At 44.7% G+C, this 24,180-nt stretch overlaps 2 protein-coding genes and 1 long non-coding RNA gene across 7 annotated transcripts in view; 1 reads left to right on the forward strand and 2 right to left on the reverse strand.

The window, feature by feature from the left end:
• Window positions 1–2,333, reverse strand: LOC125936283 (uncharacterized). The gene is made up of 2 exons (XR_007461985.1): window positions 1,686–2,333; window positions 1–122 (listed from the first exon to the last, which is right to left on the reverse strand). It is a non-coding gene; the product is annotated as an uncharacterized LOC125936283 (long non-coding RNA).
• Window positions 2,322–24,071, forward strand: LOC125936282 (uncharacterized). The gene is made up of 3 exons (XM_049650341.1): window positions 2,322–2,762; window positions 9,695–9,767; window positions 23,232–24,071. Exons 1-3 carry the CDS (start codon window positions 2,383–2,385, stop codon window positions 23,406–23,408), a joined length of 630 nt encoding a protein of 209 aa, XP_049506298.1. The 5' UTR covers window positions 2,322–2,382; the 3' UTR covers window positions 23,409–24,071.
• Window positions 7,679–24,180, reverse strand: part of EXOC6B (exocyst complex component 6B) — a 615,985-nt gene continuing 599,483 nt past the window's right edge. For all 5 annotated transcript variants that reach the window (XM_049650337.1, XM_049650336.1, XM_049650335.1 and 2 more), the window contains 2 exons: window positions 12,019–12,131; window positions 7,679–7,930 (listed from right to left, as the gene is read on the reverse strand). In XM_049650337.1, coding sequence (XP_049506294.1) covers window positions 7,804–7,930; window positions 12,019–12,131 — 240 coding nt within the window. In that variant the 3' untranslated portion in view covers window positions 7,679–7,803. The remainder of the gene's footprint in view (window positions 7,931–12,018; window positions 12,132–24,180) is intronic.

The raw sequence follows: 24,180 nt of genomic DNA on the forward strand, positions 1-24,180 counted from the left end.
TGCAAATTATTCTATAAATTTAATGCAATTCCAATCAAAATCACAATAGAACTTTTAAAACTTGAAAAAGAGAATTATAAAATTACCCTGGAAGAATAATTATCCAAATATTCAGGAACAATCTGAAAGAGAAAAGCATGACGTAGGAAGGGATTAGTAGATATTAAAACAGACTAAAAAGATATGGTAATTAAAACAATATGGTAATGGCTCAGAAATAGAAATGATCATGGAACAGTAAATAAAGTCCAGAAATAGGCCCAAGAATAAATGTGAATTTAATATATGATAAAGATGATATTGACAAATTAATCAGTGATTCTGTGGGACAACTGGTCAGCCAGTCAGCCATTTGGTGTGGGGGGTTGGGGGAGGAAAGCTGGGTCACTGCCACATTCTCCTATTGGAGGGAGTGTAAATTGGGGATTTTCAAGAGTAACACACAATTTCTATTAAGATTTGTAATACTAACGACCTTTAACCAATCAATTCCACTCCTGAAATTTTATACTATGCAAGAAGGCAAGGATGTATACAAGAGTCTTGCGATATTACTCACAATAGTGAAACACTGGAAACATCCCAGATATTCACCAACTCAGAATTAAATAAACCCCAGGTACATCCATGCAATGGAAGTATTCATGGGCTTCAGAAAGGAAGAAATCCCATTATATTGCCATGAAAGATGTTTAAGATATGTTAAGTGGGAAAGAAGCCCGCAATATAAAATACCAGGATTCAATTTTTTTGGTGAAAAAAGTATCTACATATTCAGATGATCTGAAAGAACATCACCATACTGTTAACAGTGATTCTATGTGGGAAATGGAATTAGGGCTCAGTATTTAGACACCCACATCCACATCCACACATGCACAGACACACTCCTTCACCACCACCACCACCACCACCAGGAGCACACCCTGCCTGTCAGGAATTAAACTGCCATTTTGGTTTCTCACCTGACGCGGTCTGTTTTCAACCTGTTCCTTACTCCACAGCATACCAAGAGTGGGGTAGTACATGGCTGTAGAGAATTTTAAAACCATAACAAAACTGACCAAAAGCTACTTTGCTTTTTATTCTCAATCCCCTTCCAAACCAGTGTGGGCCACAAGATATTCCTCCCAGCAGAGAGTGCTGCTTTCCCAGCTGCACACCCCTCGGTAGTAACTGTCCCCACTGCGGGTGTGACTCATTTAGTCAGGAGTGCCCAGGTGCCATTTGCTGGGCAAGGTGCCACAGAGGATTCAGACAGGCATGCCAAGTCATTTCTGCCTCCGAAGAGCTCATTGTCGAGTCGGAGCATCAGACAAGCTCACGGTTCCTAGAAATCATCAGTGTCCCTAGGGCTCAACTTCCTGCCCCCATGACCTGCCTCCCCATAGCAGCCTCTCCTCCTGCTGCTCAAATGGGGGTCTATGCTCACTCCTCCCCACCTGATGCCTTCATGCTGCCCTGCACCTGAGGCCTGTTTCTCCTCAGACGTCGGAAAAAAAGGAATCTGAGTTTTTGATCTTCCTTCTCCCGTGCCCGTCTTTGCCTCCCTTCACCTCCAAGGTCCAGATCATCACTTAATCCTTCACTTTGCTCCTGAGATTGACAGCCCGAAAGCCCCTTCCCTAAAACCTTGGAGACGTATCTGGGAAGAAAGAGTGAAATGGTTGCTCGGAACTGGCTACCTGAAAAGCCTTGAGCTGGGCAGAGGCCGCTTTCCTGGGCCCGAGGAAGTGGTGTTTCCCTAGCAGGCTTCTCTGGAGAAGAGGTTCACTGGAGAGGGCAAGGACTTACTCCATCAGCTTTAAAAATGAGCACTCCATGGAATAGAAAGAAAGAAAAGCCATCCACCCGGCTTAACCTGAGCCTTGTAACAGAGAGGGGAGTGTGTAGGGAGAACAAGAGGGAGATCTAATTAATTACCCTTAGAAGCAAAGGTAAAAGTTGAAGATTACGAGACCCATTTACAGGAGGAAATAGACCCATCATTGAGCCTAGAGAATGGAAGGATTGTTTAGGGCCAGAAAAGCGTCTCAATGTTCAGATTCCATTCCTTTTCTGGAGCTTTGGAGAGAGGAAGGTCATAGCTTGGGCCTGGAAGATAACACTAAGCAGTGGGTTCAGACCGGGAGGGGGCCTGTTCTCTTGGGTCTAGTTCTGGGCCCACATCCTGCCCCCTCCCTGAGGGAACAGGAGCTTCAATCCTCTCTGGGAGCTGATGTGGGCTGGCTGGTGAAGGGGAGCCCCCCGTGAGAGAGGCCCCTCCATTACCATCACAACGGCTGATGTCACAGACCCCACAAAGCAGCTGGGGCCCCAAGTGCAGGGTAACCCTAACCCCAGCAGTGATTGAAACAGATAGAGGGGTGGCTCTCCTGCACAATGCCCAGGCCCCCACTCCTCTCCTCCTCCTCCTTGCACTTCCTCAAGAGCTTTTGTCTTCTGGTCCCCTGGGCTGTGAGGCTCTCTCATTCCCGGCACACACTGCCCATTAAATTCAAAACTGAGGCCTCTGGGGAAAGGGTCTGGCACTTTCCCCCTTATCTCCCGCTAGCTGTTCCCCATCCTCACCTGCCTGGTCCGCAGATAAGCCTAGCTGTGAGAAAAGGGGCATGCTGGTGCCTGCTTCACATCTGTCCCAGGGTCCCCACCTCGCACCCCACCCTGGACACCCCACCAGGGCTACTCCCTCTCTGGATAAGGCCTGGGGCGGTGGAACCATGCATCAGTCAGTGCTCGGAAGCTATAGGAAACGTTCTGAGGTGAGTCAGGTTCAGTTTGGCTTTGAGGGTCCATGTATCTACACTGGACTCTCCCCAACCAGCTGGGAGGCTCCGTATTCTCAGAAGTGCAAGGTCCTCAGGCCGGCCTCAGTTACCATAACCTGGCTGTGTAGAAAAAGCCAGGAGTGGCTGTACTGGTTTTTAGGTATGACCTGAGGTTCACATGGGGGCTCCTGGAAAAGGTAGGAGGCAGAACTGAAGGTCTTGAAAAATCTTCCAGAATTCTATGAGGCAGGGAGAGGAGGCTCAGGGCGTCTGGCTTTCCCTCAGGAGATTTGGTTATCATTCAGTATTTTAGTCCCGAATCTTTCTTTGACAGTGATGAGAGCCACGCACTTTCTATCCAGAAAAAAATGGGTGAACGCAAGCTGGTACCCACACATGTGCACATACGTGTACACTCACACACATACACATATTCCATGGGTTCACGAACCCCTGGTTAAGAACTCCTGAATTCTAGTACCAAGTGTAAACTCTGGCACCAAAGAGAGAGCGGAGAATGTTCTAAGTGGTGGTGAGGGGGCAGATTCTAGCTGAAGAACTGGCTGTACCCTGAGTCACAGTTGGCTGATTCGAAGGGCTTGCACCCATTTTGTGTACAGGAGCTCCGGAGGCCTCATTACCATCCACCCTGCGCTGGGCTTGGAGAGGAGAAGCCAGGAGGCAGAGAAGCTCTGGACACTTCTGTCCAGTGCTCAGCCATGAGGAATGTTGTGGAATTGGAGAGGAAGGAGGGGAAGGCCTTAAACAGTGCACGTGCTATGGCTAGGAACTGGCGAAGCATCCTGACCATCCATGACTCCTTCACACTTGACAACCACACTGTAAATTAGGACTACTTTTCTGTTTCACTGATGAGGATTATGAGATTGAGGGAGGTAACTGGTCAAGGCCAGCTGGCTAGTAAGTGGCACAGCAGGGACTGAAACCTGGCTACAGTAGTCAGACTTGTTACTGAAGGAATTTTTCCCATCCTATTCTCATGGCTTCTGAGGGGGCAGGCAGACTGGTGCTGTTACACCATTTCTGGCCTTATTCCCCATGCTTCCATGGGGAACCTCCCAGCATATGCATAGGCTCAGGCCAACTTTTTACTCTAATGTGGTCTGTGCTTAAGATACTCCTACAGCTTAATACAATTTGAATTTGAGTCCTTCAAGGCCCAGCTACTTAACGTGCTGCTTTCTCTCCGCTCTCTTCCCTGACCAGACCCATTCCTATAGCAGGCCGTGGTGCCTGCCCCTCTCCCACACTGAGCTCTAAAATCGGCTCATTTCGCCCCTTCTCCCAGCCTGGCTTTGTTCTGGATAATCCTCCATCTTCCCGTTCTGACTGGGAGCCTTTCTGTTGCCGGGCTGGTGTTCAACCCATCAGGCCTCAAGTTGCCTAGCCTGGTGCTCCACGTAAATCAGGCATTTCAAAAGTTACTCATCTTGATGGTGATGATGCCAGCGTTAACTACATAGACAGGAAGATCTAACTCAGTAGTTCGGGATGTTTCAAAGGCTCCTTGCCCTTGTCTGGCAGGCAGGCTTTCTCCCCCCAGCAGGCTATTGCCTGCTCTGGTCCTCAGTCCAGTTGAGGGGGTGCATTGGCTGTCATCCAGATCACCAACCATAGCTGCACTGTGCGAAAGGGGTGGAAGAACAAAAAAAACCATGAGACAACACCGTGGCTTTTGAAACAGGTACATAGGCTCTCTTGTTTAATAGCAGTTAAGAGAGGAAAATGTACAGGAGGAATAAACATGCTCTTTCCACACGGGAGGTTCCCACTAACCACGAGGCCCATCTGCATCAGTAGCTTTACTAGTGAGTTTTAAAGAAAAAAATTCCCTTTAGAGTTAAAAATGGACTCTCCTAAATTTCCTCCATAAATGTACAACTATTTGTGCAAAATAAAAAGGCCATTTCCAACACATTGGTGAAAAGTAATTGCGGATGCAGGCGAAGAGAAAAAAAGAGGCAGTTGAAGCAGCCAGGAGGAGAGTCCTGGGAGAAAGGAGGCCAAGGTAGGGGGGGATTTCTGTTAGCAGGCCCCAGGGAGTGTCGAGAGGCTTTATGAGGAAGGTCATGGCCACTGCCAATCTTGGGGATAAAGGGCTCTGGGTCTGGGGCTTGCTGAGCAAGCGCTTGACAAGTGTGCAGTGAAGCTAGGCTGGCTTTGAGGCCTGAGAGGCTGTTAGGCCTGGTATGCAATGGAAACACTGGGGAGCACTCCCTGGCCGTTGGACATTTCTTCTGTCAACAGGGACTCTGCTGGTTCCAATCTCTGGGTCCTGTTCTCCCCCTCCCCCCACCAACAGCTTCATTTACAGTTCACTCAAAGATATTTCCTATGAATGTTGAAACTATACAAGCCACCTGTACTACTTCTGAAACCTACTAGGGTCCCAAACAAGAACATCCCTCTAGAAGCATGGACCAGGTTTTTCCAAGAACTTGGTCAAGAGTCATATTAACTAGAAGGCCGGGAGGCTTCTAGCCACCTGTGTTCTTGCCGCCCTTACTGAGGCCCACTGGGGCACCTACCTATCTATCTCTGGGCACTTGAGGCCAGATCTTAGGAATCTGATGGGCATGGGCACATATGCGTGAGTCCTCTCAAGGGCTGGTCCAGCTAGAGGCCTATAGGCAAAACTGAAAATTCCTACTTCACCAATTCAAACAACTTGGACGCTGTGGGCCCCTGTTTTTTGACCTTCTCTTGCCCCCCAAGAGGGTGTCTCTACAGACAACTCAGTAGCGGCATGTTGGTTTCGTTAGAGAAGACTAAAGGCAGACTGAGAGGGAAGATGAGATCTACCAAAGGGTCCTCCCTAATAAGTCTTGAGCTTGAGTAAGTGTTTTCTTTAAAGGGACTTCTGTGTACAAGGTGCAGAGGAACCCCCATTCCTCCACCTTGTTCGCCTTTCCTCTACAGCAGTCTTTCCAGGGTACATGTTTGAGACTGGACCAGCAATGATGACTCAAAAAAGACAAAAAGTATGACCTGCTTAAGGTTCTCTCCATTCCACATCCAAGTCTCAGTGCGCAAAGCTGAAGGAATCTTGCTGCAAACTGGGGACTAATAAAAGGTGTATATTTGGAGCCCTTCTTAAGCAACAGGACTTTAGATTCGTGTAATCATTTCTTGCTCCTTTTCAGTCAAGTCCAGGGCTTGGGAGATGGCATCTTGGGTCTCATTCCCATGGCCCCCTGCCATCCCTTGCCTTTTGAAGTTCTGGGTGGCAGCATTCACCTGGACCCTCATCCTAAGACCCTAGGCTAACCACCTAGGTCTCAAGGTGAGCTTCAGAAAGATTCTCCAGAGCTTACATGCAGACTCATCTCTCCAGCTTTGAGGAAGCCTGCATGTCTGTGGGCATAATCTCTTCCCCTTGGTTTTCAAGTTGTGATGGGATATGGGGGGCTGGGGGGCTGGGGTGGGGAATGAAAAAGGAAGCACTGCCCTCCCCAGAAGCAACTCAGTAGCTGACAAAGGTAGTGAAGAATTTTGCTTGATGCGTCTCTCCACCCACTAATCCAAGCTGGAAAGGCCTGTGTGGCTTATTTGTCATTGTCTGGTGATGCATAATTATATTCTTGCCAGTAGCCACAGTAGCATCTTCCTGAAGAGTCTTCAAGTCCAGGTTCCTCTGACTGACCTCACAGCAAAGCCCTTGTGTCAGAAGCCCGTCTGGGACAGCGGACACAGCTTCCAAGCTAGCTAGTCCAGGCTCGCTTTGCAAACTCCAGAATTTGTGGGGTAGGATTACAGACAATCTTTCTCAGATGAGGCCAAAAGATGGTTCGGGGGATCTCAGGAGAGGATGGAAGGCTTAGGCTTGAGTAAGAAGAGCTTCAGATCTAGGATATGACTTAGTAAGGGACAGCTGGGCCAGAGGTAACAAACTACTAGCCATACTTGGCCCTGTCTACTTCATGGTGACGTCTCCATCCCTAGAGGCATCCTGTCCAGCTACGGCTGCCCCCAGTGTGCAGAGCTGATAATATTTCCTTGAAAGATGGTGGCCAGGGAGCTGGTTTTACAACACAAGGAACACTCCCAGGTAATCTTCGGGTTTTACATAAGGGTAGAGTAAGGGCCATTTTCAGGCTTCTGGAATCCGACTTATCTCAATGACACTACTGAAGGAGGCCAAGTCTCTGTGAAGATCTATGGAAATAACTGTTGATCTATGTTCTGAACCAAGTACCCTGACCCTGAAAGAAGAAAATGAGAGGAATGGGGAAAGGACCGAGGCTCTGATTCCATTCACACTGGTTTTCAAGAGCCAATACAACTCCTTTTGGTGTGGAGCAACCTGCAGTTAGTCATGGGGTCCAATTAGTACCACTGTATACTCAACTCTGTCTTGCCCTAGAGAAATCAGCAATAAAAGACTGGGTCAGATATGGGCTAAAGACACTGCCATCCTTGGGGAACTGGAGTGAAGCTGTCATCTGGCCACATGCCATGCTTGTTTCCCGGCCAGGGAAAGTTGGTGGACGGAGGAGATACGAACCTCCAACACAGTGTGCTGGTTTCCATACACTAAACAGTAACGTCTTCCTGGTCCTCTCCTTGCATCATGAAGAATCAACCTCACCCATGTGGTGAATGGGGCACCCGGGAGTAAACAGGATATACTTTATTACCTTTTCACCTACTCACCTTACCTCCCAGTGCCAAGTACCCATTTTGTTAGTGTCGTTCCTGAGCCCCAGACCTAGGCTCGAGAGCCATGGATGAAAGGTGGTTCATCATACTGGGATTAGTGATATCACCATCTCTAAGATGATACAGACAGTATAGTGTAACTTCTCCTGAGCCCCAGCCTAGCAACATCTCACGTACTTGCTTTATCTTGTGCCTCTTTTTCTATAGGGAAAGGTTATGCGAATACTGTACATAGGTTATTAAAAAAATACATTTGCTCTCTTTGAAGAAGAATGCACAAATGCAGGGCCAGCCAGGGCTGGGTCCCAGGCTATGGGGCTATAGTGAGCAGCCTCTGTGGGCCTGAGGCCAGCCTTCACGAATGGTGGCTGCTGATGAGTCCCCGGAGCTGCTTGGCCACAGTGTCAATCAATTTCTGCTTGTCTCGCTCATTTTTCCGAAACTGTGCAAACATGTTGTTCTTGCGGCTAGTGTCCTTCATCCTAAACACAGAAGGAAAGAAAGAGAGCAAAGTGTTTGAGGAGACGATGGTAGAAAGAACTGGCAGGAGGCAGGATCGCACAGTGTATCTTACCCTCCACCCAGAGCTGAGAGAGTGCAGAATGTTTTCACTGTCAGGCCCATACTTACCTACTTATTCAGGAAGCTGTCCATAGCCCTCCCAACTTCAGTCACCTTTGGAATCAAAAGTCAAAAGCCAGCTATGGGAGAGCCAACCCTCTGATCATCCATACCCGCCCTACCTATTTCCTTCCCTTCCATCTCCAGCTGCACACCTGTTACAGGTCTCTGGGGCATGCTAAAGCCCTGGTGCTCAACAGGCTCTTACAGGATATCTAGGATCCACTTACCATCTCATGAGCTTATGAAATCTTGCTGGGACCTTAAAGCTGGTATTTGAAAGATAGGGCAAAAACATACTCTCAACTAGTAATTCCAAGAGGATATGAATAACGAAAAGCCACCATGTATTTCTAAACTTCACAGGCTGTTTACTCTATCCCATCCTTAACAACACTAAGGGCTTGAATGATCTTTTTTCTTTTGTCTCAGACTAAGGACCCAGAGGCAGTGAGGTGGCTGAGTGTGTGGTGCTGAGGAGAGCAGGTGGGCCATCCTTTCACTTGATGAACCGGAACTTTAGGCAAGAGAAGCCCCTGAGGACTCGATGTCTGTCTATATCCTCAGACCTTTGGTCTTTGCAGGGCTTTCTATTCCTGGGTCCTGTTAAAGCTCCAGAGGTGGCATAGTCTTAGAGTACAAACCATGGGCAGCTCTGGGCAACAGTTGTGGTCAGACGGAGAGACCTAACAGGGAAGCATGGATAAAGTCAAGGCCAAGCTGTGGTTTCACAGAAATGCCCAGGTCTGAATAAGCCATTGTGATAGAATGTGGGAATCTGCTATTCCCTGCAGAGAGTCCACAACCTCTGACATCTGACTGTTAACTCTGGCCTCAGTCTCTGCACACTGGGCCTCCAGCCCACCCCTAGTTCTGGTGTTAGAGAATTAAGAACACTGCCCAGACCAATTTCTCCTGGGTCTTCGTGACCACCCCCCAGGAGCTACAGCAGCTCTCTGACTTCACAGCTCCCTGGGCTGCAGGGACACAGGTCAGAAGAAGTGGGGGGAAGGAACCTTGGCAACCCTAGTAATCAACCCCCAGGTATACGTCCAAGGGCCTTTGGCCCATCGCCAATCCTGGCCCATCTTTTCCTGTGGGGTGGCTCTTGTGCAGAGGGGCAGCTTTGGGGCCAGTGAGTTAAAAGGCCAGAGATCCCACAAGGGCATATAAATGAGGTCAGGAGGTCGTGACGAGCACCAAAGCTGTGTGGTTTTGGCTGACACCGACGGCCACAAATGAATGGAGACTTCTCTCACAGATCTAAGCTTAAGGGCCTTAAGGCTGGAACTACTCAAGCGAACTCAGAACACTGAGTATAAGATACACCCACCCACATGGGCAGGTCTGTGCTTGGAGGTGAGGAAGAAGCAGAGGTGATGGAGGTTGGTTGAAAAGAAGGCACGCAGGTCTCAAGGCTATGATGATTACTGTATTTGGTCCCTTACACATTAATTATACCATTACATTTATGGAACTGACCTGGCTTTAGATTATATATCCCAGGGAATATGCTATAAATCTAAGTAAGAACAACACAAAACAAAAAAGAAAAAAAGGAGGAAGAAAAAAATGCTCCCTATATGTATGGGATATTTAACATCCTATGTGATCATTAATTTCAGGACTCCTCCAAGCCGCCCAGAGATGGGGAACCAGAGTTGGCTTTCAGCTCCCATAGGAAGCTCTTGCAATAAGGTAGGAGGAAGGGAGGAAGAAGACCCCTGAGCCTCGGAGTCTTGGAGTTCTTGGCCCTTAAGGCCTGGAGTTGGGATTACTCAAAAGATAAACTCAGGTGCCCTGAAGGCTGACGGTGGCATGCTGGTTTGTGCCCTGGAATGCTCCAAAGCCAAAGGGGAACCCTCCTCGGGATCCTGATCTACTTTGGCTATGGCCACCTCTCAATGACACAGGAGCCTCTTCTCTTTCCTGAATGTCCTCAGCAGGTCTGTGGTTCTTTTCATATCTCACCCTGCCAAGAAGCGCCAGGTTAAAAAGCGGAGACTGTCAAGCTCTGGTGGTACATCTGGCTGTGCAGAAAGCAGGCAAGGGTCAGGGAAAGGGACTGGTTCCTATGAGGCTGGGAAATAGGGATTTTAGTGATCGGCGTGGCCTATGGCCCTACTGGGTTTGGAAGGAAGCTTTTAAACCCTGTTGATTCCTAGGGCTAAGCACGAGGCTTTGTTCCTGTTAGGCCTCCAGAATGCTACAGACAGGCTGATGATTTTAGCCTATAATTGATCCACAGAAAGTGGATGAGGCAATACCTCTTAGATCTAGGAATTCTCAGGAGCAGACAAGTAAAGGACTACTGAGAGAAGGAACTGGAAGGGAATCCCACAGCCCATTTGGACACATAGTGAATATGACATCTAAACGCCAACTGAAAAGCCAACATGTCCCCAATTCAGCTGGGATTAGGCCTTGCCTCTAATAAAAAATTTTCCGCGGGAGGCATAGGCTCCAGATCTTAACGCCATGGGCTTCAACCACCAGGAGGCAGGGAAGACTGCCGAGGAGCTCGCTTCTGTCAGGGCTGAGTTTCAAGCCCTGCACTAGCAAGAGTATTGAGTGGGCCAGGAAGCTGAGTGGGAACAGCCCTTTACCTGGCGCCAGTGGGGGAAAATCCCTGCTGTGACCTCCAGCCCCATAGGAATTGGTATGCCAAGGGTCACTCTGAGGACCAAGGATCGAGGAGGCAGCCAGCCAATTGGCACCAGGCTAGTTTAGTAGATTAGTGTGTCAGGGTGGGGACAACTCACAGGGTAGGGATTTTAGTGTAGTCATTAGTGTCAATGAGGAAACCAGAAGGACTTGCCTCAAAGTGATGGAAAAGGCCCAAGTGAATAATATACTTACTCTCTAGATATCCTAGGGAGGAAGGTCATTGGGAGAGAGAATCATGGGAAACAAAGTTAAAATGGAAACATCAGTCTGTCTTGGCCTGGAGAAAGCTGCACTCTGGGCTCTTAGTTTCTTGGCTGCAAACACATCCCTCTACATCCTGCTCTTGCTTACTTTCCAACTCCTCCCCTTCTCTCCTACCACACTGCGTAGTAGGGAGAATACACCTTAACCTTTTCTTCTGCTTAAGGCTTCATTCTGACCTCCTAGATGCTGGTCCATGTATCCAAGTTCACATACGGCCACATAGGTACTTGCTGTACTACTTAGATGCAGGGTACTCTTCCAAGAAGCTTCGAGGAAGCTGGGAGTTAACAACTGTGATGACAGGAAAAAGCTTCCCCTTTCCTTGGATCTTGGTCTCTGGCCTGCCAGCTCTCAACTAGGTTAGCAAAAGCCAGAACTAGGCTGCACAGCAGATCCAGGCATCTGGTTGATACACTGGTTAGCCATGGGATGTTCTGGAGACGGCTGACCCAATCTCAGTGGTAGTGCCTCTGTTGGCCAGTGACTGCCCAGAGCAAGAAGGAGACACCTTCTCCAACACAGCTTTCTTGGGACAGTCAGCACAGTAAGGCTCGACTCTGGCAGGGAGTGGGAGGGGTTGCTGGTGAAGGTTTCAATAATTCCAAGAACTTCTCTGCTAGAAACCGGATGGGGTTTCTTCGATGGGGCTGTTCTGCCCATCATCCCCAGACGACTGGGGCCAGTCTCATTCTATTCACCAGGTGGCCTCTGACCAAGCTTAAGGCATGGTTCTTTCTTCTCTTTCCATCTCTAGTTAAAGAGATGTTGCCCCTTTAAGCTCCAAAGTACTGCCAGAGTCCACGTGACCCATACTTGGCCTAGCTTATTGGGGGTTCAGGAATTAAGAGGCTACAAGAAGGCCAGCCTGCCAAATCCAATGATGGAGACTGCTGGTAGCACTTGTGGCAACTTCAAGAACAGGACCTCTCTGCTGTCTTTTGAAGGTACTGGCAAAGAGAAAATTATCCCCGATACCAACCCCCACTTCCCAGCAGAGACCGCTGGACTAGGTACTCACTTCTCAAGCAGGGTCAGTGCTGTCACTGGGTTTACCCGGAGGTACTTGCAGTTGGGCTGACCATAGTCAGCAAGGTAGGTTGACCAATCCCACTGGATGAAGAGATCCAAAAGCTGTAAAATATTCAAACCCCACCCCAGGGATTAATCAGAAAAGACCAACCAGGATCTCAGAAACCCCTACCATCCTTCACTACCAGCTAACAGTAGATCTGGAAAATAAAAATAAAAATGTAATAAGAGAAAGCATGGCTAAAGACTGTAATGCAACTAGGAAAATAAATGAGTAATCATTGGAAGGCAGAGTCACCTCTACTATAAGTGCTGTAATGTTGCTAAGACTACATGCCAGCACTTAGCTCTCAGAGGCAGGCTGAGACTGAATCAAAACACAAGACTGTAGGGGCGCCTGGGTGGCTCAGTCGGTTAAGCATCTGGCTCTCCATTTCAGCTCAGGTCATGATCTCATGGTTTGTGAAACTGAGCCCTGCAACGGGATTTCTGCTGACAGTGTGAAATCTGCTTGGGATTCTCTCTCTCCCTCTCTCTGTGCCCCTCACCCACTCGGGTACTCCCTCTCCTCTCTCTCTTTCGAAATAAATAAACTTAGCAAAAAAAAAAAAACAAAAAAAAAACAACAAAAAAAAAAACAAAAAAACGCCACAAGACTATCATAATAACCGTTCATTAATTTAATAAATACTTAACAAATGCTTTCCATGTGTCAAGTGGCATTCCACATGAATCTTATTGCTAGAGAGACTGCTTAGAGGGCCACATATGTAACTGTATAAGCTTTGAGGTTAAAAAGGTATGAGTTCAAGAACCAGTTGCATGACTTCCTGAACTGACTTTGCCCAACTTACTCAGCTGATACTGTGAGAAAACAGAAAATACATATTGGTCTCTGGCCCTGGTTACTGGTATAGAGCTCCTAAAACCCTTGTAATTTCCTAAATGATAAGAACACTACGGGCATCTCTTGTCCTGATATTGGCCTTTGACCTCTGTTCTTAACACAGATCTCTTGAAACCCATGTAATGTCCTAGGTGATAGGAGTGTCTTTTGTTCTAATGAGGTGACCCTGGGAGGCTTCCTGAATAAGGGCTGGTCACTACTGGAAAGATCAAACAATGATTAGAAGCTTGGAATTTTCAGCCCCACCACTCATTCTCTTGAGAAGGGAGAAAGGCTGAAAACAGAGTTAATGAGCTATCATGTCTATGTGATGAGGTTTCCATAAAATCCCAAAAGTACAGGGTTTGGAGAGCTTCCAGGTGGTGAACATGTGGAGATTTGGAGAGAGTGGTACGCCTGGAGAGACCATGGAAGTTCCTTCACACCCTTTTCCCTATACCTACACTATAGCATAGCACACCTCTTCCACCTGAATGTTCCTAAGTTATAGCCTTTTCTAAGATACCTGTGATCTAGTAAGTTCTGGGAGCCACTCCAGCAAATTCAACCTAAGGAGGGGGTCAAGGGAAGCTGCCGTCTACAACAGTCAGTCAGAAGCCCAGGTTGACGACCAGGTGGTTGCTGTCTGAATTGCGGGGAGGGTCTTGGGGGAACTGAGCCTTTAACTTGTGGGATCTGATGCTGTCTGTGGGTAGACAGTGTCAGAATTGAGTAAAATTGTAGGGCACCCAGCTCGTGTTGCAGGGACTTGCTTGACGTGGAGAAAAACGTCCAAGCATTTGGTGACCAGAAGTGTCAGAAATGAAGTGTTTTGTGTAAGTGGTAAAGGAGACTCAGAGGAGAAACACAGTAGGAAAAAACTGAGTTTTTCCCTACATAGGGAGCAAAACACTGAGTTTTTCCTTTACAGACACAGACATATACACATACCTATAGTGTGTAAACAGGGCACAGAGACAACACGGAAACACTGGACCAAGGTATAAATGGATCCTGTAGCATTATGGGAGCAATCCATGTCGCACCTACGTGGATACTGGCCGAATAGATGGAACCCAGAGCCATGATAGGTCACGACTGAAAAGTGGGCTTAGCCCAAGATTGAGGGCACAGAATCTGGCACTGGGATCAGGAGGGTTCAAGCGGAGCACCAAGAGTCATGAGTGCCAACAACTGGATGCCTAGAAGAAGATAATGAAAGCACTCTGAGGGTAAATGGAGTTCTGAGTCTGGGAGAGATTCTGACTTAGAGAAACTTAAATCAATTTTGTCAAAGGCTTTCCTTCCCAGCCAGATTTAGCCTCAGGTTATCACCCTAACAAATATTTAAAAGCTGTAACTGGGTAAAGCCAAAAAAGAAATCATTGCATTTCTAAGGTAGGAGTGACGAAAGGGAAACTGTTGCCTCCCCTCTCTAAGCTTCTAGAGGGGGCAAAGTCCTGTTCTCACACTGCTGCACAGCAGGAGGGCCTTCTAAGCAGTCTCTAGCAATGGGATTCATGTAAAGGCCTTTGAACTCAAGACATGTTCCTGGGTCTCCCTTTCTGAGAGGTAACTGACGATGGAGACAAGTGGATGGCTGTCTCTCTGTGCAGAACAAAGACAAGAGAGGCCTAGAGTCAAATCCAATGCCAGGGCCTGGGCTCTAGGCACACCTTCCTCCCCTGTCTGTCTTCATTGTGCAACTGGGCAAACAGGCACTTGTGGGCCTTGCCCTGCTTGGCCAGGCCTCCTCTCCCGTCCATTCTTTTAGAATAGTTGTTATAAACTTCCTTAGGCAGAACAGGAATTGGCTGAAGTCCCAAGCCTAAAACCGAGGAAAGCCCCTACACCCTTAGCCAAGAAAGGGATACTAAAGAGGAGAGGAGACGGGGACAGAGATGAGCAGACAAGTCTGTCACTCTAGGCTGGCCTGTCCCCAAAGGGCCCTCTCAGACCTCTTTCAGGTCAGGCCTATTTTAGTTGGCAAGTAAAAGGGCTTCTACCACTTCCTTTCACTGCCCCAAGGCCTCACAGAGCTCTGCTTTAGAAGAGAATTTTCCCTGACTTCCTACTCTAACTGTGGTATTTCTGTCCAAACACCATGCAAGATAGTTCCTCTTTACCTGCTCCTAGGAGTGCAATAGACACTCGTTCTAGTCCTCCCAGTACTGTGTTTTACAAATATAATTGTGTTTTTCCCCTAAATACCAGGAAAAAAAATTATGAAAAAAGACAGCATTCTCTTAATTAAAATTTCTTCTCGGAAAAATGTAAAAGATCTTGGGGAGCCTGTTATTGTTTGCACCCTAGGGAACTAATACAATAAACTAATAAAAAAAGTGAATGAATAACAAGTTGAACTGGAAACATTTGAAAACCTGATTTCTTAAAAGTATTTTTGGTATTTTCAGATGTGTATACATATGTGCATTTAACAAAACTACCTTCTCTATTAATGAATTCCTAATTTCTGTGATGGAATTAACGCTATCAGTATTTTCTGATTTATGGCACAGAATGTCATGTCTTTCTGGCTGATGATGCCTGGGCAAATCACCAATGGGGTGGGGAGGGTGGTTCATGATTTAGCTCTACAGTTTTCTATTTGTATCCTACTGCCAAAGTCTTTCAATGCCAGTACTGAGCCTAAAAGCTCTGGGATGACAAGCTACTTAATTTATCCCACTCTGGGCATGAAAGCTACACAACTCTATTAAGGTCAACCAGTATGAGCTGTTGATCACACTCTGGGTCTGTGTTGCTTTCCACAGTCCTTCAGGGGGCTGGTGCCCAGTCTTATGGCCTCCTCTGGGAGAGCTGGAGACTGGGGAGTCTGGGGAGTACTTAACCAAGTTAGCTGCATGGGGCACAGTTTGGCTGGATCCCATGAAGTGTTAGAATAAGAGATCAAGAGGGGCACCTGGGTGGCTCAGTCGGTTAAGCATCTGACTTTGGCTCAGGTCACGATCTCGCGGTTCATGGGTTTGAGCTCAGCGTTGGGCTCTGTGCTGACATCTCAGAGCCTGGAGCCTGCTTCGGATTCTGTGTCTACCCCTCCCCCACTGGCACGTGCATGTGCGCTCTCTCTGTCTCTCTCTCTGTCTCTCTTTCTCTCTCAAAAACAAATCCCTACTTGCTTTTTTCTGGTGCTTTCTTATAATAAGATTTACGACATGAATTTTTGGCCAGAATACAACCGAAGTGATGCTGTGTACTACTCCTCAGGGGATCACACCTTGAGGTATACACTGTTCATCTGTCTCTCATTGGTGATATCAATTTTGATCACCCTATCAAGATGCTGTCTGATTTCTCCCTGCCTAGGTATTATGTTTTCCTTTGCCAACTAGTCAGCAATGGAGGAGACAATCTAAGATCATGCAGATATACAGCTCCTGATTAAAATTTCCCCTCAGACTTAGCATCCATTGAAGATTCTTGTCTGATTCAGCTTTACCATGATGGTTGCAAAACGATGGCATTCCAACTCCACGCTTCCCTCCACATTTATCAGTTGTCACTCAGCATTTCTCCCTCACTAACTTACACATTTATTTATGGCATGGATTCATGAGTTCCCATTTTTTCAATGGCTTATATTCATCACTATACCTAATTAATTATTTCAGTGCTCAAACTGTCCCAGATTTGGCAAGTGGGAGCGCTTTGAGCTAGAGCCTGTGTCCCTGTGATACTTCCTTACCTTCTGGCATAATAAGGTGTTTGTTGCAGGCTTGTCTTATATCTACCGTGCCCCAGCCATCAGCCATTTCTCTGAGAGGCCCTGGTTTCTTTTAGTGGGAATGTTATAGAGACCAAGATTTGGGTGCTAAGTATGGCTACTGCTACTGTAGCAGCTTTGTTCATTGCTGCTGGGGGGCAATCTGTGGGCAGTTAAACCCTTTCAGCAGAGCTGGGAAATACTTGCACGTAAATATACATATACATACATATGTGTGCACACACATATACATGTGTGCTTCTATAAGCATGTACACATATATACTGTAGAAATCACGAGTTTACACTAATACCTCCAATTCAAATCATTCTCTCAGAGTTCTTTCTTGCCTTCCTCTATTCCGTACTTGTGCATGCTTTCTTCCACAATAAGAATCTTGGCTCTCAAGAACATCATCTCTTTTGTGAATTTGCTCCATCCTATCGTATATCTAAAATAGGTTCAGAATTATTTGTACATACCACTACCAAAAAAATTGCAATTTGCCATCCCAACTCAAGACTGGGTGTACAATCAAACAAACACTGTGTTCCTAAGCCACTTGGGTTAGTTCTTCATTTTCCCTTGGGTCTAGTTATGGTATTCATCTAAATGCAACCGGGTTCTTTTGTTTCCACTTGCTTTTAGTTCTAGGCTCCTTTCTCCCATCCTTGTTAATTTAATTTTTAAATATGTAGGACATTAACATGCTTCCAAAAGTCAAAACTACAAAAAAGCTAACTCGGAGAAGTATTGTTCCTTCCCTTGCTGTATTTCTTTTACCCCAATTTTTCCCACGCCTCACTGGTAACCAACTCCATTGTTTTTGGGCCTGTCCTCCCTACGCCTCTATTTGTAAAGATAGGCAGAGGCACGGACGCTTTCTAATTTTTCCTTCTCTCTTTCACAGGAAGTAGCATATTAAAAATGCATTCTAAGAACTCTTATTTCTTGATATTTGTAAGTAGATGGTGGATGGAGAAGAAGAAAGAGGAGGGTCAGAGGTGGAAGACTGAACTGAAGATCAGTGTTCCACAGTCTTTATAGTTTGAACATTACCTTGCAATTCTTATCATAGCCGCATGCTACATATGTTATTATTTACTTACCATTTTTTCTTTGTATTGATTCCTGTTTTATCATAAGAAAAATGTAAAAGAACATTATACATCACTATCATAAATGGGAAACCATTCTTGCCATAAAGAGAAGATGACTCAAATATTAGTGTCACAACGAGATGTTCTGTTTGTCATCACAAAAACTAAAAGGGGACATGATTTAGTGTTTCCTTACAACATGATTTAGTGTTTAATGGTGCATCTGGGTACTACCTAAACCTGTATCTTGAGTACTGTGATGTCTTCTGTACCTCCAGCATTTTATCCATACTAGGGTTTAGTTTGTGACTTCACCCAAGAGTTCAGTGATGCCTGTGTGCCTGGAACAGAATGAAGTGGTCTGTGTGTACAAGGAAGCACTTATAACAAAAGTTTCAGTCAAGTATCAGTCTTATTATGAAGGAAGATCAGTGTTTTCTTTTTAAAAAAATTTTTTTTAAATGTTTTATTTTTGAGAGACAGAGAGAGACAGAGCACGAGTGGGGAAGGAGCAGAGAGAGAGGGAGACACAGAATCCGAAGCAGGCTCTAGGCTCCGAGCTGTCAGCACAGAGCCCGACGCAGGGCTCGAACTCACAAACAGTGAGATCATGACTTGAGCTAAAGTTGGTGCTCAACCGACTGAGTCACTCAGGCACCTCAAGACCGGTGTTTTTTTATGCATGGCTTCTGTGTCTGGGGCTGGTCAAGAGGGTCCATAGCCAAGGGTCTGCCTTGGCTAGGGAGGCCTAGCAAACCTGGATGGGCTGGAAAACTTGCTAACACAACCACAAGGATAGTTCATTTTTCTCATAACCAGGTATCTTCCTTAGTTAGTGGGTTTTCCTGTAGTTGGCTTTTGATGAGTTCTTACTTCTGCATCAGAACATTGTTAAAATTCCTGATTCTGTATGGGATGACTTCTGATAGAATTTATACAACCACAATTTGGGCCTGCACTGTGTTCATTCTATTTATGTTTCTTAAGACTTGTTTTTTTTTTTTTCTTTTTTCTTAATTTCTATTTTTTAAAGATTTTTTAGAAGGAATTTTTTTAAGTTTTATTTACTTTTGAGAGAAAGAGAGAGAGAATGTGAGTGGGGGAAGGGGAGGGGCAGAGAGAGAGGGAGACACAGAATCTGAAGAAGGCTCAGGCTCTGAGCTGTCAGCATAGGGCTTGACGCAGGGTTTGAACTCATGAATTGTGAGATCATGACCTGAGCCAAAGTTGGATGCTTAACCAACTGAGCCACCCAGGCACACTTATGTTTTAAAGATTTTATTTTTAAGTAATCTCTACATCCAGCATTGGGCTTAAATGTACAAACCCGGGATCAAGAGTTGCATGCTCTACCGACCGAGCTAGCCAGGAGCCTCTATGTTTCTTAAATGTTGTATAAAACTTATTAATCTTCTAAAGTTTAAAAAGTTCAAATGAAGTAACCTGTTCTAATAGTTACTCATAAGATTTGAAACAATAATAATAGAACATATGAGCTTATCTCAGATTTTCTTAATGAAGAGGTAAACCCCCTGGATTCAGCAAATGTTTTTAAAGCATCCTCTATGTGCAAAGAACAGGGCTGGGCCTTTCAAGTGTCATTAAAATAAATGGTTTACCTTCATGTAGGAGAATAAAAGAAAAGCATGAATAACTGTAATCCAAGCCAAATGAGTGAAATGCTATAAAATGACATACTGACTATTCCTCCTTTTTGAACTAACAACTGAACATTTTACAAAATTTTCACTTATAACAAAATTTAAATAGCAAATATAAATTGTGGTGCAAACCACGCACACACACACACACGCACACACACACAATGCCTTAGAGGTGATGGGAATCATCTCAGCAATATTAAATACCAGTTACGCTTATATCCATGTCATAGAGTTCAATGTGGAAATCTGTCTGCATTTTACTAACATCAGTGGCATATTAAAAAAATTATTTTTAGATAATGTTAGGCTCATGTAAAAGTTGCAAAAACAGTATAGACAGTTCCTCTGTACCATTCACCCACCTTCTCCAATGTTCACATATTAATTACATTGCCATAATATAATGATCAGAACCAAGAAATTAGCATTCGTACAATACTATTAACTAAACTATGACTTTATTCTACTTTAAGCAGATTTTCCACTAATGTCCTCTTTATGATCCACTCCAGAATCCCACACTGAATTTACTTTCCATGTCTCCTTTCTCTCTTCCAATCTGTTACAGTTCCTCATTCTTATCTTTAAAGATCTTGATACTTACGAATAGTTTCTTTGGTCATTTGTTTTATAGAACATCCCTCAATTTGGGTCTGCCCAATATTTTCTTATGGTTAGACTAAGGCAATAGTTCTCAGCCAGAGGGGAATCTTACCTCCCAGGGGACATCTGGTAATGTTTGGCGACATTTTTGGTTGTAATAAGGGGGTGTAATCTGGGGGTGGTGGTGGTGGGGTGGGGGTGGTGGTGGTGGTGATGCTGCTTCTAGAGGATAGAAGCCAGGGATGCTGTTAAAAAACCTACTATGCTCAGGACAGCCCCCACAATAAAGAATTACACAACGCAAAATGTCATTAGTGTTGAGGTTAAGACACTCTGGGTCAAGATTATGCATTTTTTTTGTTTTGCATAAATACAACAGAAGTGATAATGTACCCTTTTCATTGCATCAATATCAGGTGTACATGATGGCCACATCTCATTATTTGCGATATTAACCTTGCTCGATCACTTAGTTAAGGCAATGGCTGATGACTTTCTCCACCGTAAAGTTACCATTTTTACCTTTGTAATTAATACAAAGACTATGCAATATCCTGTTTTCCCTCAAACTTTTGTCCACCAACTTTAATATCCATTGATGGATCTTGCCTGCAACAATATTTACTGTGGTGGTTGGCTATTTCTCTCACTCCTTACGTAAGTTATTAATTGGAATTCTTCTGTGAGGAAAAGTACTGTCCCTTCTCCTCCATTTATTTATTTGTCCAATTATTTATATTAGTACTACTTCATGAATATTTATTTTATTTCATGGGTTATAATCAAATATGATCATTATTTACTTTGTTGTTCAAATTATTCCAGCTGTGGTCATTAGGAACTCCTTCAGAATGGCTCTCCAGTGTATTTTCAACCAGCCCTACTCTTTTTTGAACACTTGCTTACTTTCTGGCACTAAGATGTTTGTTCCAAGCTCATCTTGTACCTTCCCTGCCCCTGCTCTGAAATGTCACTTTTCCAAGAAGCTACGGTTCCTTTTACTGGAGAATGGTGTTTAGAAACCACAATCTGGGCAATTAGCCTGCTCATTTCTATGGGGTGTTACTGCTTCTCGGTCATCACAATGGACAGAGCTAAGAAATATATGTGTTTACTAACTTGCACATACAAACATATCTATATTTCTGTATCTATTTATGTATATATACTAAAATCACGAGTTCCTATCTGATGTCTCTGGTTGCAGTTCAACACCATGGGGTTGGTGCTAGCCTTCCCTCTTTCCTTATCACTTCTTTCTCTGACAGTGAGAAGCCTGGTTCTAGTTATCTACATTTTATTTATTTGTTCAATTCTAGTATAAAGTATTTCAGAATTGCTGACCCATACCCCTGTGAGAAACAAATTTACTAACTAGAGTGTAGTATTTGTATATAGTTCTTTTTGTCTTCAGGCTTATAATTTCCATTCAAAATACTGGCTTTTAAATTACTTGGCTTAGTTCTTTTCTTCCCACCCCCAACTTCAGTGTGGTTATATTACTCTTTCCTAACTCAGTTAGACTTATTTTTCACCATTGTGTTCCACTTTGGATTCCTCCCACATTCTGGTTGATTTTTATTATTTATTTATTTGGGGGAATGAGTCAGAGCTATATAAAAATTATCCTCAGAAGTATCGCTCCCTCCTCATCCCAACTAACCTGTTCTAGTCTGTTCTAGTCTCTCCACTTCTTTCTGCATCTTTCCTATCTACGCATTGCATGCAACCAATTTCGTTTCTGGTTTATCCTTCTTGTATTACTTTTGTACAAATGAGAATATACATAAGCATTTTCTTATAGCCTTTTCTTTCTCACTTGAAGGGTAACATACCATGGATACTCTTTTGTGCTCTCCTTTTTTCACTTAATGTTATGTCCTAGAACTCCTTCCCTAGATGATAATTCCTCATTAATGATCATATTCTTGATTTAGTCACACAAATGCTGTTTTTGTAAACCAGGTAAGTCATTTTTCAAGGGACAGGCCAGACATTATGTTTTGGGGCTACTTTATCATTAAACTGGTGGCACAGGAGAGCGTTTGATATTTACAGAGTAGGACATACCAATAAATGTTAGGGCTACTTAGATCAAAAGCAAACTCGACCAATCGTTAATGATGCTTTGACTGCAAACACAGTTATTTGTTCATGGTATTTATCAGAAGAGAACAACTAAAGTAGTGTAGTAGTTGATGTGACATTTTATAAGCTACATAGATGAACAAAAATTGTAAATTATATCATTACTGGTTATTATACACAAATTATACATAAGTGGGAAAGGACAGGACAAGGAAAGATATTTGAATCATGGTATACTCTTTTTTTTTTTTGCTTCCTGTATGGCTTCTATTATTTTTTTCAATGTGACTTTAAAAAAAAAAAAAATTTTTTTTTTTAATGTTTATTTATTTTTGAGAGAGAGAGAGAGTGCGAGCCGGGGAGGGGCAGAGAGAGAGGGAAACACAGGATCCGAAGCAGGCTCCAGGCTCTGAGCTGTCAGCACAGAGCCCGATGTGGGGCTCGAACCCACGAACTGTGAGATCATGACCTGAGCCAAAGTCGGACGCTTAACCGACTGAGCCATCCAGGTGTCCCTCAATGTGACTTTTAACTAAGGCTTTAGCAGTTCTAAAGCTGTCTCTACTGTATTTCTTAGTTATTTCAGAACACTCTCATGTTTAATAGGACTCAGGGAGGACCAAGACCCAGAAAGGAGAGGCAAGTTGCTGAAAATCATGAAGTAGACAAGTGGTAGAGATGCCTTGATGGCTTATACTCCCCAAGATGCCACAGCTGTTTATTTTTTAAAATCCTCTTTGATCCAGGCTCTGGGTTGGGTACTTGCCCGAGGCTACGTCAAACTTCTGAACACTTTCTTTTTTGCACTGGTAGCTGAGAAAGTCTAGAACAATCCAAATGATTCAAAGTGAAAACTAGTCTAAGGCCACAGAGTAAGTTAACTCAACAGAGAACAGATAGCATTATAATAGCAGAACAAATGCTAACTTCCACAAAAGACTTTTGGAATGAGATTAAGAGAGAGTAGTACTTTCTTGGTTAGCACATACGAGCATACATGGTTCTCCAGCAGAGAATGTACAAGTAATTCGAATGGATGAGTTGTACGTGGTAAATGGGTAAAAGGAAATCTTCAAGTAAGAATTATAGATTAATATTTAAGCAAACAATTCTGATGGTGCCTATGTGTTCTCATAGGCAGAAAGGATTACCCAAAGAACTCAGAATGTAAAGAAAGAAGAGGCTGGTGAAGAATGCCCTGCTTGTTCTCACTACTGGACTGGTGCTTGTCAACCAAACCAATTCATATCATGCCTACTCTTGAAGAAAAGTGTTTTATATACTTTTGCCTTTGTTGCTAATTCTGTGATCTGAGCCTCATCTCCCATGTAGATGGGGAGCTTGCTAAGGATGGTGATCATGTTTTCTCCTTCTCAGTACTCCACAGTGTGGACGAGCATATGGTTAGATCAACAGCAGATGGTCAGCAAAGACATGTTACATGGAATTAAAACAGGTGAATTAACATTTTATGGGAACGATATTGGCTAGATGGTGGAACAGACTTATGATGTGTGTTTTTCACAACCAACATTCCAAATGGACCAACCCTAAGGTTCTCCTGACTAGCACTTGGAAGGGCGGTTGAGTGAGGAAGAAGGAAATATCAAACAGGAGAGATGATGCCTATGACAGGTGAGTGGGAACCCAGCTGCGGGTATGTGGTTCTAAGGTTCCAGAGGAAGATACCTGTGAGTACTGAATGGGAACTCAGTAGATGTTTGGCTCCAAGGTGACATCTGGGTCCCTCCTAGTGGGCGGCATGGGCTCTACCTCACATTAGAGAGAGCCTCCTCTTCCTAGAATATCTGCAAAGATTCCATGGGAGTAAAGGATCATAGGAGCTAAGGTACACACAGACACAGATACAAAGACACACTGACAAGAGCCACACCTCTTTCCCCTGGGGGTGCTTTACTCTACATGTTTTCTCTCAAACAGGCGCACTGAGGCTTCTAGAGAGCTGTGCTCCCAAAGCAGGTGTGTCCTTGAAGTAAACTCGATGTACAAAACCCTGAATTTGCACTTTACATATATTCCGGAAGAATTCTTCATGAGAGGAGAGACTACCAAATGACTCCAAATA

This window comes from Panthera uncia (genome assembly GCF_023721935.1).
Source record: "Panthera uncia isolate 11264 chromosome A3 unlocalized genomic scaffold, Puncia_PCG_1.0 HiC_scaffold_11, whole genome shotgun sequence".
NCBI classification, from domain to species: domain Eukaryota; kingdom Metazoa; phylum Chordata; class Mammalia; order Carnivora; family Felidae; genus Panthera; species Panthera uncia.

Excerpts from the sequence above, each read along its gene's own strand:
- LOC125936282 (XM_049650341.1), top strand. The coding sequence starts at position 2,383 with ATGCCCAGGCCCCCACTCCTCTCCTCCTCCTCCTTGCACTTCCTCAAG. Across the intron at positions 2,763-9,694 it reads GCTATAGGAAACGTTCTGAG|GACTCCTCCAAGCCGCCCAG; the intron begins GTGAGTCAGGTT and ends CATTAATTTCAG. Across the intron at positions 9,768-23,231 it reads TAGGAAGCTCTTGCAATAAG|GCAGAAAGGATTACCCAAAG; the intron begins GTAGGAGGAAGG and ends GTGTTCTCATAG.